At 36.2% G+C, this 17,573-nt stretch overlaps 1 protein-coding gene across 4 annotated transcripts in view; it reads right to left on the reverse strand.

Annotated features, from left to right (window-relative positions):
- Nucleotides 1-17,573, reverse strand: part of ANKDD1B (ankyrin repeat and death domain containing 1B) — a 274,509-nt gene that overhangs the window by 131,191 nt on the left and 125,745 nt on the right. For all 4 annotated transcript variants that reach the window (XM_053701390.1, XM_053701391.1, XM_053701389.1 and 1 more), the window contains one exon: nt 1,037-1,132. In XM_053701390.1, coding sequence (XP_053557365.1) covers nt 1,037-1,132 — 96 coding nt within the window. The remainder of the gene's footprint in view (nt 1-1,036; nt 1,133-17,573) is intronic.

A 17,573-nucleotide genomic window follows, 5' to 3' on the forward strand; every position in this document is an offset into this window, starting at 1 on the left:
ATTATGTTTTTCTGTCTGGTTGTTAAGCAGAGGTGCGGCAGGATGAGAGATCTGGTGTATTATGGATATCTAGCTGACACAGGTCTAACTGATGTGTGTTGCTCAACCTTTAAATGCCCCGTCCTATTTTTGGTCCCAGTCCAGTCATGGTAATCAGTATTAATGGTAATCAAAATACCAAGAAAATAATGATAGTACTTATATTTAAACTACTTTTGGCAATAAAAGATGGCAAATCTAAAAATGTACCATTACTATGCAAATTACTAATAAATATAATTCAGATTAGAATATAATTACTAGTAAGTAGTCACTTCTGTTTTCCTCAGTCCCTATTCTTACAGCTCATCAATGTCTTTCATTTAATCAACATAACCTTAACATGTGATCAATGGCTTGTGCTGTCCATTTTTTCTCAGCCTATGTTTTCAGAATGACATAGAAACAAAGAATTTGACAGTAGATGAGAACCAAGAAGGCCTATCAAGTCTCCCCATATTACATGTTACTGTTTTCTTAGGATAGCCTTATGCATGTATTTTTTCATTCTTTTACAGTCCTTGGGTTCACCCCCTCTACCGAAAGTTTATTCCATGAATCCACCACCCTTTACTGTAAACAACGCTTCCTCACATTTCTCCTGAATTTATTACCCTCTAACTTGAGATTCTCATGCTTTGTTTTGGTATTTCTTTTTTATAGAAAGCGCTTTAAGCTTCCACTTTATTAAATCCCTTCATATATTTTAAGGTTTCTATCATGTCACCTCTTCTCCTTAGAAACTGTGTTAAATCAACTATCCCTCTTGCACTCAACAGGTTAAACTTCAGTCTTCTCAGCTCTGTTTAATAGAACAGTTGTTATGTGAATGTCTCCATCTCTGATAGTAAAACCATTCTCAGGCTTTTATCAGGATGTACCACACATGAGCCTCCCCTCATTGCAACAACATGGACAGGGGCAATAAAATGTCTTCACTGAAAACAGGCAGTGCTATTGTTTGCTGATGGGGGGGAGATAATTATCTGCTTCTTACCATTTTCCATGTGTAGTATCTGTCTGCTTTAATAATCATATCAACAATAAGGGTATGATTGGTTCTTGCTGCCACATTAAGTGCTGTTTTTCCTTGCTGCAGGGGAAATCATACAGTTCTCTTGTTAGTATAAGAAGATAACAATGACATATGACAAAACGTTAAACCTAACATTCAATTCAAACATTTTAGTTTTGTCACATAATTCAGAAAATACAAATAAGAAAAATATACTATATAACAAAATTAGTTTCCTCTATCTGCAATGCATTGATATGTATAATTAAAGGGACAATCAAGTCCAATACAAACTTTCATGATTCAAATAGGGCATAACATTTTAAACAACTTTCCAATTTACTTTTATCACCAATTTTGCTTTGTTCTCTTGGTATTCTTAGTTGAAAGCTAAACCTAGAAGGTTCATATGCTAATTTCTTAGACCTTGAAGGCTACCTCTGCATTTGACAGTTTTTCACCACTAGAGGGCGTTAGTTCATGTGTTTCATATAGATAACATTGAGCTCATGCACGTGAATTTACAGAGGAGTGAGCACTGATAGGCTAAAATGCAAGTCTGTCAAAAGAAATAAGGGGGCAGTCTGCAGAGGCTTAGATACAAGGTAATCACAGAGGTAAAACGTGTATAATTATAACTGTGTTGGTTATGCAAAACTAAGGAATGGGTAATTAAGGGATTATCTATCTTTTAAAACAACAAAAATTCTGGTGTTGACTGTCCCTTTAAATATAACCTTAGCATGTTACAATTTATTTCTTCAGTCTGTACAGAACAAACATTCAGCAACAAGATCAAGAATAAAAAAGAACAAAAGAGAATCATACAGGGTGATTTAGCATACAGAGCCATATTAAATAGAATATTACAATAATTCTCTAATTAACATAAACATATGAGAAATAGACACTTAGAGAAAAATAAAGTTTCTATTATTCATAAGCAAGAGACTCTTCAAATTAATATGTTAATGGACCCTTTACCTTTCCATACATGAATTGGAAGTTACCATAGTGAGTTAAGGAAAAAAACTGAAACAGAAGAGAACAAGACAAGACACAACAAAAAAAAATAATAATAAAAAAATGATATTGTCCTTTGTTTCCAATGTGGAGGATAGTGGTCTAACATTAATTGAAGGAAAAGAGGGGAAGCCTGCAGAGGGTAAATAATCTGTATTTGGGTTTCAGTGGGGGGAGTGACATTATTACATTCTCCCATTTTGCCAAGAAAGCCTTAAAGGAACAGTATACTACAAAATTGTTTTTCCCTTAATGTGTTTCCAATTGCTTTTTTTTACCAGCTGCAGAGTATAACATGTATGAGATTTGTTTTTTTAAGGCTTATTTGTGTATATGAATGAGCTGATTTTGTGTTTTGAACCCACAACCCAATAAAATGTAGGTATAATCAGATCTCATTACTTTATCACATTGTGTACATATACCTGCTTCTTTATCTTATATCTGTCCATAAACCAATCACCAATACTTGGAGAGAACAATGGAAAATTAAAATTTTATTATCGTATCTCTTCTATAACCCACTGGGAGTGTAATTTCTTCTACTGGCTGTGTTAATACAGCTTGGCCTTGAGGCCAAAATCTTTCAGGGTGGGTGGGGATACCACAGGCTAAATAAACTAATTCAAATGCCAATATAAGGTTAATGGAAATACTTGTAAACAATTTAATACACTCCAGCAGGTAAAGTGGATCATTGGGAACAAATAAAAGGAGAGAACGTTAAAGAGTAAACTGTCCCTTTAAGTTTATTATCTGAATATATCAGAGGATCTTTTAAGTCAACTGCTAGTTGAAACGGCATACTTTTAATAAATGCAGCTATACTTGGTGCTCTCTTATCTTTCCACCTTTTTAAACCCGTCTGGCAATTAGAATATTAGTGTTAATCAGCTGTTTGTTTTGCACATCACTTTTGGAGACAAGAAAGAAGATCTGATCCATATCAAATTTTATTTTAGTAGGAAGAAATTTATTGAGCCAATATGAAATTCTACACCAAAAATTCTGAATTTTGGGACACAGATAAAAGGCGTAGAAGATCTGCCCTGGGAAAACTACATCTTGAGCACAAAATACTGCCCCGCGTTTGCCATTTGGTCATCATATTCGGTGTAATATAAGATCTTTTGATTAGTTTAATATGCAATTCTCTAAGACAAACAGCAGATGTATATTTGGTATTCCTGGCAAAGCTCTTTCGAAAGTATTCAAAGTTCAGATCTTTGAAATTGCTACACCATTTAGAAAAGAGATCCATAATTTTATCTTTAGCATCCAAAGATATTATATTTTTATATAAAAAAGAAATTGAATGTTTCCCAGAGCGATAGAGAATAATGATTGTGTTAATATCTCTTAAGCTCTCTGTGATAAAATCTGTTAGTTTGTGAGTATTAATAAAGTGTCTAGTTTGTAAATAGGCAAAAAGTTGTTTTCTCTCCAGCTTGTATTCCCTGACCAGTAAATCAAAGGGCTTAACAGAGTTAGTCTGCGTGTTAATTAATTATGTAATAAAGTTAAGTCCTTTTTGAGACCAGGACTTAAAAGCATTGGATTCGAAGCCAATTTCAAACTGTGGGTTGCCCCTTATAGGGAGATATTATGAAATGTTATATTCAATGTGGAGACTCTGACAGATTTTCTTCCAAGCTAATAAAATATTGTGTATGGTATATTTGAAAAGTATTTTTTTGGGGAGTTTAAAGTGTGTCTGATGTAGTAAGGCCTTAAGAGAATAAGGTGAGACTAGGGCCTCTTCTACCCGATAATTTGTGATATAATCAAAACCTGTAAGCGAATCAAGAGCTATCTTAGCCATGCAGGTCCAATTGTAAAATGTTATGTTGGGAAGAGCAAATCCCCCATCTGTTTTAAGATGTGCTAACTTCCTGTGAGCAATACAGGGTTTCTCTCTACTTCATAAGAATTGTGAGCATTGTGAATTAAATTTTTGTGTATCTTTCCTACCGAGGAAAACAGGAATATTTTGTAACAAAAATAAAAATTTAGGGAAGAGAATCATTTTAATAAGTGTTATTCTAGTTGAAAGGGTTAATGGTAACTTGACCCAATTTTTAAAACAGAGAGAGCATTTCTGCCAGACCGGGGAGAAATTCAGGCCATACCAATCAACGGGATGATTTTTAGATAAAAATATCCCTAAATATTTAATTTTCTCAACTGCTAGTCTAAAAGGATTTAGTAATTGACTATCTTTCTTTTTAGAGATCCAGAGAATTTCAGACTTGTTTAAATTAATTTTATATCCCGAGAATTCACTAAATTCAGAGATAATATGGAGAAGTGATATATTCCTTCTGGTATTGCCTTCATAGAAAAGTATATCATTTGCATATAAAGATAATGCAATTTTCTTATTACCAATCAAGACTCCTTCTAATCTTTTTCTACATTGAACTGCTAAAGGTTCCAGGGCGATATTAAAAAGTAACGGGGACAGGGGACAACCCTGTCTGGTTCCTTTCTGCAGCGTTATACTAGGTGAAGATAGACCATTTACATTAATATATGAAATCGGATCTTGATAAATTAATTTAATGTACTTAATGAACTGTCCTGCAAAACCAAACTTATCCAATTCTGTAAATAGATGATCCCACAAAAAAAATCCAGTCCTCAGGACACACTAACAAGCCAGATTTTCAAGATATCTAAACCAGAGCAAAGGCAAAATAATTAGCTGAATAGTAACTGTGGTTATTATACTGTTCTCACCCAAGATATTCCTGAAAATATGGCCTGTTAGTGTACCCTTATGACTGTAATTAAAGGAACATTAAGCCGCTATGTACAATTACAGTAGCATGGTTACTACTCACAATGATATGTTTTTTTTTTCTTGTGCCTACAACTGTCTTCAAAGCCATTCTCTTATTTTCCCTTTTTCAAGTACTGGTTAGTGAAGCTCTGCATCTTCACACTGGGCGTCAACAGACAGAAGGGAAGTGCATTCACTGGTCAGTGATTTTGTTATCTTCTTGACAAGCCATATCATGCACTTCAGTTTACTGTGCACAATACAGAGAGGGCAGCAATCTGTGTTCCCTCTAAGGGCAGTTTTGTGAGTGGACCAGCAGTGAAACAGTTATTTAGGGAACCTCACCCTGCAATTAGCAAACACTGCACAATGCAGACTGCAAGGGTTGGTTCTCCTATTAACTGTTTTACTACTGGACCACTCACAAAACTGAACTTAGAGGGAACACTGGAAGCAAGGGATGCAAAGAACCCCAATCTTCATTGGGCTGAGGAGGTACGGGAAGAGTAAAAATTATTACTTCCTGCCTCTGTCCTTTTAGGCAGTTCCATGTCCCACAACTGCCTAAACACACTCCCTGGACCACCTGGTTCTGTCCTCATAACACCTGCAACTCCACCTCCTCATTTCCTGACCCTGCCCATAGAACACCCATAACTACACCTCCTCCTTTCCTCACCTTGCACATAGAACACCCGTAATTACACCTCCTCCTTTCCTGACCCTGCACATAGAATACACATAAATACATCTCCTCCTTTTCTGACCCTGCACATAGAACACCCATAACTACACCTCCTCCTTTCCTGAACCAGCACATAGAACACCCGTAACTACACCTCCTCCTTTTCTGACCCTGCCCATAGAATCAAGTCTCGGGGTCATGTCTGGAATTGTTCCCACAATCGAGTGGAGCAAGACCTGATATTACTCTCTGAACAGCCCACTACAGCTTTATATAGGAAACCTATCTCGGCAAATGCACTTATCCCAAATAGATTTGGCATAGCAAAAAGCCAATTTATGCACATTAAATGAAACTGTACAGAGGATTCCACGTTTCTAAAAGAAAGTGAGAATTTGAAGTCTGGCTTAGCCCAACGGGGATAACCTGATTACATTGTTGAAAAAGCATTTCTCCAGGTTAGGGAGATTATCCACCTGCAAGTTCACCAGATTGAACTTGCTGGTGGATAACATCAGACAGAAGGAACTAATGGCTAAACCTGTTTTTTGCAACTACTTACTCATCACAATATCAACAGGCTTGCAACATAATAAAGAAACATTTTGCGATCCTTTTAGGGGATAAACAACTTTATGATGTTGTTCAAGGAGGTTGTACATTTGTAAATAGGAAGAACGAGACCTTAGGCAATATCTTGGCCCCTAGTGCTATTGGAGAAGCTAAACCTGACAAATCCACTCTATCTAGTTTACTTCAGTGTAAAGGCCACAAGAGGTGTGGAGGACATACGTGCAAAGCATGTGATCATACAGTTGTGAGTAATGTGTTTCAATCCTTCATCCCACAGAAAGTATGTAGTATGTATTCTTGCTCCAATTGCAGATTTATGTTTGTCATATATTTGGCATAGTGCCAACAGTTTAATCTTCAATATGTGGGGTGTACTACCCGTCAAGTACGCAAAAGAATACGCAAACACTTAAAGGGACACTGAACCCAAAATTTTTGCGATTCAGATAGAGCATGCAATTTTAAGCAACTTTCTAATTTACTCCTATTATCAATTTTTCTTCATTCTCTCGCTATCTTTATTTGAAAAAGAAGGCATCTAAGCTATTTGTTTGGTTGAGAACCCTGGACAGCATTTGTTCATTGGTGGATGAATTTATCCACCAATCAGCAAGAACAACCCAGGTTGTTAACCAAAAATGGGCCGGCATCTAAACTTACATTCTTGCATTTCAAATAACGATACCAAGAGAATGAAGAAAATTTGATAATAGGAGTAAATTAGAAAGCTGCTTAAAATGGCATGCTCTATCTGAATCATGAAAGATTTGGGTTCAGTGTCCCTTTAAATGATATAGACAGATTTGATCATTGCTCTGCATTAGCGACCCACTTTATTGAAAAACTGAGGGGACACACATAATTTTAAATGGTGTGTTATAGAACAAATTAGACATCCACCAAGAGGTGGCGATATAGAAGCCTTGCTGGTGAAGCAGGTCTGCTGGATTTTTTCTTTACGTACTCGTGTACCCAGAGGTTTCAATATAGAGGGAAAAATTAGAATAGCTGCCCTTTATTAAGTTATCCAATATTTAAATTGAACGTACAGTAATCTATTCTTTATGAATCAATCTAATTTAATAGTTAGACATGGCCAATGAGGTATATATACGATATATTAACAAATTAATAAACTATTAATAGATTAATTTGAAAGATAGTTAGGTTTATGTAGGTCACAATGGTTATATGATTCATTTATATTTTGGTATGCTTCTGTAATTCAATGTGATAATCAATATGTACATATTACTGAAATCTATGGCTTTAAGAAGGGGTGGTCTTTCACTATGGGTGTTTGCAATTGTTTTGCCTATAAATGTGTTAATGTGAAGATGGGAGACTAAGGTCTATGACTAAGGCGGCTATCAGCCAAAAAGCATAAGACCTAGTCTTCCCATTTATTGACATTTGTATGCTTTTCTCCTGTCGCTTTATTTGATAAATGGGAACAGCCATTTTTGCATCCGTGCCTGCTTTTCGTGTTTACCTGCCTAAAGAACACCCGTAACTACAGCTCCACCCACACTATCCCCTCCCATTAAAATACCACATCTCCACCAAGGAGTGTTTGCTCCCCATAATAATGTTACTGAAACTGTCACTAGTGAGCAGTAACCATGCTACTGCAGTTGTACCCAGCAATTTAATGGCCCTTTAAGAAACACTGCTCTGTACTCACATATAATTCTTCCATCTGTGTATTCAACATTTGTATTTCCACTGCTTTATTCTCACGGAAGACCCAATGATCAAAACTCACCACAATTGATAGAAATCACACAAAATCTTTTTTTTTTTTTTTTTTTAATAGCATTACAAATCCAGAACCACGCAAAGCGAGATAGACAGCTGACAATAGAATATTTGCCTTTCTAAAAGAGCTATAGCGAATTGGCCCTTAGTGATTTATAATCTAAATTTAGTTTTTTTGCATTTTATGTATATTTGAGTCTTGTTATTAGTACCTTGTCCTCAATGTCAAAATTTTACATTCACCGAAATGGCTTTTAATCTCCTGTTTCTTCAGGCTTGTATTATCACATCCATTTGACATAAAATAAGAAAAAATATATTGGAAAATAAAGACTAATAAGCCCATTTATCAAGCTCTGTAAGGAGCTTGTGGGCCAGTGTTTCTGGCGAGCCTTCAGACTCGCCAGAAACAGCAGTTATGAAGCAGCGGTCTAAAGACCGCTGCTCAATAACCCTGTCCGCATGCTCTGAGCAGGCGGACAGGAATCACAACAATTCAATCCGATCGAGTACGATCAAGTTGATTGACACCTCCCTGCTGGTGGCCCATTGGCTGCAAGTCTGCAGGGAGCGGCGTTGCTGCTGGTGCAATGCTGAATATGGAGAGCGTATTACTCTCCGCATTCAGCGAGGTCTTGCGGACCTGATCCGCTCTGTCGGATCAGGTCCGCAAGACCTTTGATACATAGGCCTCTAAAACTGCTTATCTCTTTCTATAATCACATTTTATAACAATGTTATATTTAGCAGCTAAAGTTTTATTGTAAAAACTAATATGACAATATGAGTTCATCTCACACTTTTTGTATATCTAATGAATACTTTGCTGATGGATAAATCTAAATCTGCCATCCTTCTAGATATCAGTTTTATGTTAGATTGCATCAATTTTATAACAAGGGAAATAAGAGCATTTGAAAAGCTTTTTTTGCTGTTGAAGATAACAAAAACATTAGCAGCATTATCACAATTGTTTTACTGGTATTGTGCACTCACATGAGATTAGACAGATAATGCAAAACATTTTACATTATTCTTTCAACGTATAATGTTACTCTAGGAATTAATTACTAGTCCCATACCGGTAAAATCATCACAAAATCAATGGAAAAAGCATCATCACAAAGTGCAAAGATCTATCTGCTCATGTTAAGATTAATGATTACATTTGCATACAAGAGACAGAAAATGTGAACTGTTTTATCATTTTTATGAGTCATGGTTTTGATTTAGTATTAAAGGAATAGTCTAGTCAAAAATAAACTTTCATGATTTAGATAGGGCATGTAATTTTAAACATATTTTCAATTTACTTTTATCATAAATTTTTCTTTGTTCTTTTATGTATTCTTAGTTGAAAGCTAAACCTAGGTAGGCTCATATGCTAATTTCTTAGCCCTTGAAGGCCACCTCTTATCTTAATGAATTTTGACAGTTGTTAACAACTAGAGGGCATTGGTTCATGTGTGCCATATAAATAACATTGTGCTCACGCCTGTGGCGTTACATAGGAGTCAGAAATGATTGGCTAAAATGCAAGTCTGTCCAAAGAATTAAAATAAGGGGGCAGTCTGCAGAGGCTTAGATACAAGGTAATCACAGAGGTAAAAAGTGTATTAATTTAACTGTATTGATTATGCAAAACTGGGGTATGGGTAATAAAGGGATTATCTATCTTTTTAAACAAATAATGCTGGTGTAGAATGTCCCTTCTAACTCCTTTACAATTACACACACATCTAGTTCTCAAATATAGCATACTAAACATGTACTAACAGATTAATATGTTAGAAAAAAAAAATGGTATATTCATCTTTATATATATATAACAGCCTACTATCAAATCTCCTAAAATAAACATTTATAGGTTATTAAGAGAGGCGCTGAGGTTTTTTCCTGAATGAGGAATTGTCTCTCCTAAAAAAGGTGCATTAACAAGATGTGTATATTACATTTATTTTCTCTCGGGGTATCAAACTTTTTCATGTAAGTCGCCACAGGGGCATTGTTTAACTCAAATGACTAATAATCAAACAAAAAATACTGTCCGAGATTACAAATGGAGCTCAAAAATATTAGCGATATCGAGCACTAACCCCACACAAGTTAAATCAACAGCACTCATAAGTTGAAATTAAAAAGTTATCACTCATACAAAAGCCTCAGACGTGGTTACATCTGGAGGATGGATAGTGCTAGTGCGGCCATGCTAACTCCCTCTCCTCACAGACTTCTATAGGGCATCCGTTCTGGCTATCACTCTAGTGCTTACCCCAGGATGCGCCAAAGCCAGAAGGTGTGAGGATGTTAGGGTTTGTGGAACTCAGAATCTAGGAACAGAACAATTAAAGTATTTTTGAAAGCTTTACTAATATATAAGCAAAATGACAGTTGGTAGCTCAGATTGAAGATCACAGAAACAGCAAGTCTGAACATATGCCCAATTGGCACTGGTGCTTTAATTGAACTGGTAGGTACAGCAGGCACAACTAGTGAGTGGAAAGCAGACACAGGTTACTCAGCAAGCACAGGATACCCAACGGGTACTGCTGGTGAGACTGTCAGGGGATACCAGATAAGTACAGCAGGCACAGCTGGTATGAGGAAGGCTGTCACTGGTATGGTAGACACAGGTTTCTCAGCAGGCACAGAACACCCTCGGCTAATGTTGGCGAGACTGTCACGGGATACCAGATAGGTACAGCAGGCACAGCTAGTATGAGGAAGGTTGTCATTGGTATGGTAGACACAGGTTTCTCAGCAGGCACAGAATACCCAGCGGGTACTGTTTGTCAGACTGTCACAGGATAACAGATAGGTGCAGCTTTAGGAACAAGGGGAGCATACACAGGTATCAGGTTGGTCTCTGGAGCAAGGTGAGCATACGCAGGTATAAGGTAAGTATGCTTGGTCTCAGGAGCAAGATTAGCATACACAGGTATCAGATAAGAATGCTTGGTTTCAGAAGCAAGGTGTGCAATAATATGTATCAGGTAAGTATGCTAGGAACAAGGTAAGTGAGGCAATAAACTCCCACATCTGAGTCCGCCTGGTGGGAGTTCCTGTAATTAGACGTGGTCCTTTTAAATTACGCAGCTCACAGCTGCACGCGCCTAGAGCTGCAGCTGAAGGACATCAGAGTCTTGCAGGCCCATTTATCAAGCTCCGTACGGAGCTTGAAGGGCTGTGTTTCTGGCGAGTCTTCAGACTCGCCAGAAACACAACTTATGAAGCAGCGGTCTAAAGACCGCTGCTCCATAACCCTGTCCGCCTGCTCTGAGCAGGCGGACAGACATCGCCGGAAATCAACCGATCGAGTACGATCGGGTTGATTGACACCTCCCTGCTGGCGGCCGATTGGCCATGAGTCAGCAGGGGGCGGCGTTGCACCAGCAGCTCTTGTGAGCTGCTGGTGCAATGTTAAATGCGGAGAGCGTATTGCTCTCCGCATTTAGCGAGGTCTTGCAGACCTGATCCGCAGTGTCGGATCAGGTCCGCAACACCTTTGATAAATGGGCCTGTTGGAAGGCACTCTCGGCGTCCGCATAGACCAGAGGTGCCGGACCGGAAGGGTCTCAGTGATTACCTTCACAGGAGGTGTGTTAAGAAATATTGTAAATAGCATTGTTCTTAACGCATAAGAAAATGTTATTTATATATATATATATATATATATATATATATACATACTTTTTAATAAATGAAAAGCAAAACTATTTCAACTATTGCTTTTTTTATTGACTGTGAAGGGCCCAAAGGTGTATATGTATGTGTTTATATATGTATTTGTGTGTATGTATGTATGTGTTTATATATGTATTTGTGTGTGTGTATGTATGTATGTATGTGTTTATATATGTATTTGTGTGTGTGTGTGTGTGTGTGTGCGTGTGTGTGTGTGTATGTATGTGTTTATATATGTATTTGTGTGTGTGTATGTATGTGTTTATATATGTATTGCTGTGTGTGTATGTATGTATGTGTTTATATATGTATTTGTGTGTATGTATGTATGTGTTTATATATGTATTTGTATGTGTGTGTATGTATGTGTTTATATATGTATTTGTGTGTATGTATGTGTTTATGTATGTATTTGTGTGTATGTATGTATGTGTTTATATATGTATTTGTGTGTGTATGTATGTATGTGTTTATATATGTATTTGTGTGTGTGTATGTATGTATGTGTTTATATATGTATTTGTGTGTATGTATGTGTTTATATATGTATTTGTGTGTGTGTGTGTATGTATGTGTTTATATATGTATGTGTGTGTATGTATGTGTTTATATATGTATTGGTGTGTGTGTATGTATGTATGTGTTTATATATGTATTTGTGTGTATGTATGTATGTATGTATGTATGTGTGTGTATGTATGTATGTGTTTATATATGTATTTGTGTGTGTGTATGTATGTATGTGTTTATATATGTATTTGTGTGTGTATGTATGTATGTGTTTATATATGTATTTGTGTGTGTGTATGTATGTGTTTATATATGTTTTTGTGTGTGTGTATGTATGTATGTGTTTATATATGTATTTGTGTGTGTGTGTATGTATGTATGTGTTTATATATGTATTTGTGTGTGTGAATGTATGTATGTGTTTATATATGTATTTGTGTGTGTGAATGTATGTATGTGTTTATATATGTATTTGTGTGTGTGTATGTATGTATGTGTTTATATATGTATTTGTGTGTGTGTATGTATGTATGTGTTTATATATGTATTTGTGTGTGTGTGTGTGTATGTATGTATGTGTTTATATATGTATTTGTGTGTGTGTATGTATGTATGTGTTTATATATGTATTTGTGTGTATGTATGTATGTGTTTTATATATGTATTTGTGTGTGTGTATGTATTTATGTGTTTATATATGTATTTTTGTGTATGTATGTATGTGTTTATATATGTATTTGTGTGTGTGTATGTATGTATGTGTTTATATATGTATTTGTGTGTATGTATGTATGTGTTTATATATGTATTTGTGTGTGTGTGTATGTATGTGTTTATATATGTATTTGTGTGTGTGTATGTATGTATGTGTTTATATATGTATTTGTGTGTGTGTATGTATGTATGTGTTTATATATGTATTTGTGTGTGTGTATGTATGTATGTGTTTATATATGTATTTGTGTGTGTGTATGTATGTGTTTATATATGTATTTGTGTGTGTGTGTGTATGTATGTGTTTATATATGTATTTGTGTGTGTCTGTATGTATGTATGTGTTTATATATGTATTTGTGTGTGTGTATGTATGTATGTGTTTATATATGTATTTGTGTGTGTGTGTGTATGTATGTGTTTATATATGTATTTGTGTGTGTGTATGTATGTATGTGTTTATATATGTATTTGTGTGTGTGTATGTATGTATGTGTTTATATATGTATTTGTGTGTGTGTATGTATGTATGTGTTTATATATGTATTTGTGTGTGTGTATGTATGTGTTTATTTATGTATTTGTGTGTGTGTGTATGTATGTATGCACATACATACATATAGCATGCGCAACAAATAACTCACAACTTGTTTGAGCAATGTTTCGAGCGGCCGCGCTATCTATTGAAAGTATAAGGCACACTAAAGAGATTTTGGCAGCACTAAACATTCTCTGGTAATTCTAATTTACCATGTACTTGTAAAACCAGATGGTGCACTATTCTGAGCACAGGCCAAAGATATTGATAGCGCACCCTGCGTTATTAAAGGAATATTAAAACCCAACATTTTTCTTTCGTGATTCAGATAGAACATAACATTTTAAACAAATTTCCAATGTACTTATATTATCAAATTTTCTTTGTTTTCTTGTTATCTTTTGTTGAAATACAAGAAGGTAAGTTCAGGAGAGTGCACGTGTCTGCAGTACTATGTGGCAGTAGTTTTGCTTCAATGTTATTATACATTAGCAATAGCACTAGATGGTAGCACTATTTCCTGTCATGTGCACGCTACCTATCTAGATATCTCTTCAACAAAGAATAACATAATGATGCAAATTTGATACTATAAGTAAATTAGAAACATTATTTAAAATTATATACTCTATATGAATCATGAAAGAAAAATATTGGTTTTCATATCACTTTAATAGTACTTTAATTAAAATCCAGGCTTCTATGTATTATAAAAATACACAGAAAGAGAGAAACTCTCTACCAGGAATGAACAACAGCTCATTAGCTTGTTCTATGGTGAGTCACCTAGGAGCAGCCTCTTTTAGCCCGCTTGTGCTTTTCACAAAGGAAAACTTTCCTGAAGCATATCAGTCTTATCCCGCCAAGTAAGGTGAGTCCAGCCCCAAAATACCAGGTAATTCTCCTTTGAACAAGGAACATGACAACCCCAGACGATAGAGGTTTAGCTTTGAACTAAGAATACCAAGAGAACAAAGCAAATGTCATTATAAAAGTAAATTGGAAAGTTGTTTAAAATTACATGCCCTATCTAAATCATGGAAGTTTAATTCTGACTAGACTATCCCTTTAAACAAAGCATGTAATTGTAAGACACTTTTACATTAACTTCTATTTTCAAATTTACTGTTATCTTGGTATCCTTTTGAAAAATTATATTTACATATAATTTACTGCTGGGAGCTAGCTGACTATTGGTGGCTCTCTGAGAGGAGAGGAAACGGTGGTTTCATGCAGTCATCTATGTCCACTCCTGTTGGAGTCAGAGTGGACCCTACTACAATGAATAAACAATAATTTAGTCAGTCCAAAGGAGAACTCTCCAATATTTCTGTGGGTTCAACGCAATTTCCAGCTTCTTCAGCTGTTGACATTTCAGGTTCCATTAATATCAAGGCAAACTTCCTCAGTAGGAAGTAAGTCTTACCAGCAAAATGACAGCTCAATAATCATCTTTTCCAGAATATTGTGTATGAGTGGGGCTTTCTGGAAGTGGATATATGGCCTCCAGTCTCAGTCATCAGGTATCACAATATTTCAGCATTTTCCCAGATGTTGAAACTCTAGGAGTGGATGCTCTGTATCAGAAGTGGGAGTTCAGTCTGGTTTATGTGTTTCACCATTCCCTCTCATTCCTTATGTACTGAAGAGAATCCTGAAGGAAAAGGCAAAAAAAATTGTAATCCTTCCTTTTGGATCTTGCAGACTTTGGTTCCCTCTAGTGCAAAGGCTAACAATTCAACCTCCATAGATGCTTCCAACAACACGGGACATGCTGTTTCAGATCCTCTGTTGCATCCAAACCCACGGGTTTTAGGTTAAAGGCAAGGTTATTACGATTGTCCGTTTGCAGCAGTTAAATATTTCAGCTTCAGTGTTTCAAAACTTGAAAAGCCGTAAGAAACCTGCAACTATTGTTTATTACCAAATATGGGTCTGTGTTTTCCTCTTGGATGATAAAACATAATGCTTCCACAGCAAATATTCAGCAATCTTAATTGATTGAATGTTTACATGATGTTTTTTTTAAAGATCTTTGTGCTCTAACACTTTAGGTTCAGCTATTTCTGGCTACCGCAAAGTCTACCATCTCTAGTTCGATTGTTCAAATCATTTTCAGATAATATAAGCAACAGAATGAGCATGTTTCAGAGGGGCTCATGGCACATTCAACTAGGGTAGTTGCAGCATCATGGGCTTTCAAAGCAGATGCCATGTCAGAGGAACTTTGTTAAGTTGCTATATGTAGATTACATCATACCTTTATTTTATGTTACAAGCTTGATGTGCACCAATCAGCTTCTCCTGTTATTGGCTGTAAAGTGTTGTGCTCTGTTTCAACTTGCATACATTTGTATCTCTTTTGCATAGTATCTTTTAGTCTAGTCTCTTTTCCAACCCGTATTTCTTGTATACTGTGTTGGAAGTCATCTCAATGGTGAGCATTACCAGGTAGGGCCAAGATAATTAGAAAGTACACCAAAAATCTAAGCAATTTATATATCTTGGCCCATATCTCTAGGTAATGCTTATGAAGATACCTCCCATCTGCCTGGTCCACCTATTTGGTTACCCAAGGTATAGAAATAGCTTATATTTTTGATGTTTATTTCTTCTGTTAAGTGTGATCAGTCCACGGGTCATCATTACTTGTGGGATATTATCTGCTCCCCTACAGGAAGTGCAAGAGGATTCACCCAGCAGAGTTGCTATATAGCTCCTCCCCTCTACGTCACCCCCAGTCATTCTCTTGCACCCAGCAACTAGATAGGTCGTGTGAGAGGACTATGGTGATTATACTTAGTTTTATATCTTCAATCAAAAGTTTGTTATTTTAAAATAACACCGGAGTGTGTTATTACCTCTCTGGCAGAGTTTGAGGAAGAATCTACCAGAGTTTTGCTATGATTTTAGCCGGAGTAGTTAAGATCATATTGCTGTTCTCGGCCATCTGAGGAGTGAGGTAAACTTCAGATCAGGGGACAGCGGGCAGATGAATCTGCATAGAGGTATGTAGCAGTTTTTATTTTCTGACAATGGAATTGATGAGAAAATCCTGCCATACCGATATAATGTCATGTATGTATACTTTACACTTCAGTATTCTGGGGAATGGTACTTCACTAGAATTACACTGTAAGAAAGACATAAAGCTGTTTAATAACTAGAGATTATGTTTAACGTTTTTGCTGGAATGTAAAATCGTTTTCATTTACTGAGGTACTGAGTGAATAAATGTTTGGGCACTATTTTTCCACTTGGCAGTTGCTTAAATCTGTTTTTTTTCTGTCAGTTTCTGTTCTCCCTCACTGCTGTGTGTGTGGGGGAGGGGCGCTTTTACTATGCATCAAATATTTCAGTCAGCACAGCAGAGCTGTGAGAATTATAGTTTGACTGAGATAAAAACGTTTATTCTGTAATTTGTTTCCTGCTTTCAGAAATTGTTATCTTTGCTAATGGGATTAAACCTTTGCTAAAGTTGTGTTGTTTAATTGCTGAGGGGAACAATCCTTTGCTAAAACTGTATATTCTGACAAAGATTGATGCTATAACTTAATTATTTTAACTGTTATAATTTTTTTCTGTGCTTCTTAAAGGCACAGTTCGTTTTCATATTATTTGTAAATTACTTTGAAAAGTATTTTCAAGTTGCTGTTTATTTGCTAGTGTGTTAAACATGTCTGATTCAGAGGAATATCTCTGTGCTATATGTGTTAATGCCAAAGTGGAGCCCAATAGAAATTTATGTACTAAATGTATTGATGCTACTTTAAAAAAACAGTCAATCTGTACAAATTGAACATATTTCACCAAACAACGAGGGGAGAGTTATGCCGACTAACTCGCCTCACGTGTCAGTACCTGCATCTCCCGCTCAGGAGGTGCGTGATATTGTAGCGCCGAGTACATCTGGGCGGCCATTACAAATCACATTACAAGATATGGCTACTGTTATGACTGAAGTTTTGGCTAAACTACCAGAACTAAGAGGTAAACGTGATCACTCTGGGGTGAGAACAGAGTGCGCTGATAATGCAAGGGCCATGTCTGATACTGCGTCACAGTTTGCAGAACGTGAAGACGGAGAGCTTCATTCTGTGGGTGACGGTTCTGATCCAAATAAACTGGACTCAGACATTTCAAATTTTAAATTTAAGCTTGAGAACCTCCGTGTGTTACTAGGGGAGGTATTAGCGGCTCTGAATGATTGTAACACAGTTGCAATCCCAGAGAAAATGTGTAGGTTGGATAA

This window comes from Bombina bombina, chromosome 2 (assembly GCF_027579735.1).
Source record: "Bombina bombina isolate aBomBom1 chromosome 2, aBomBom1.pri, whole genome shotgun sequence".
NCBI lineage: Eukaryota > Metazoa > Chordata > Amphibia > Anura > Bombinatoridae > Bombina > Bombina bombina.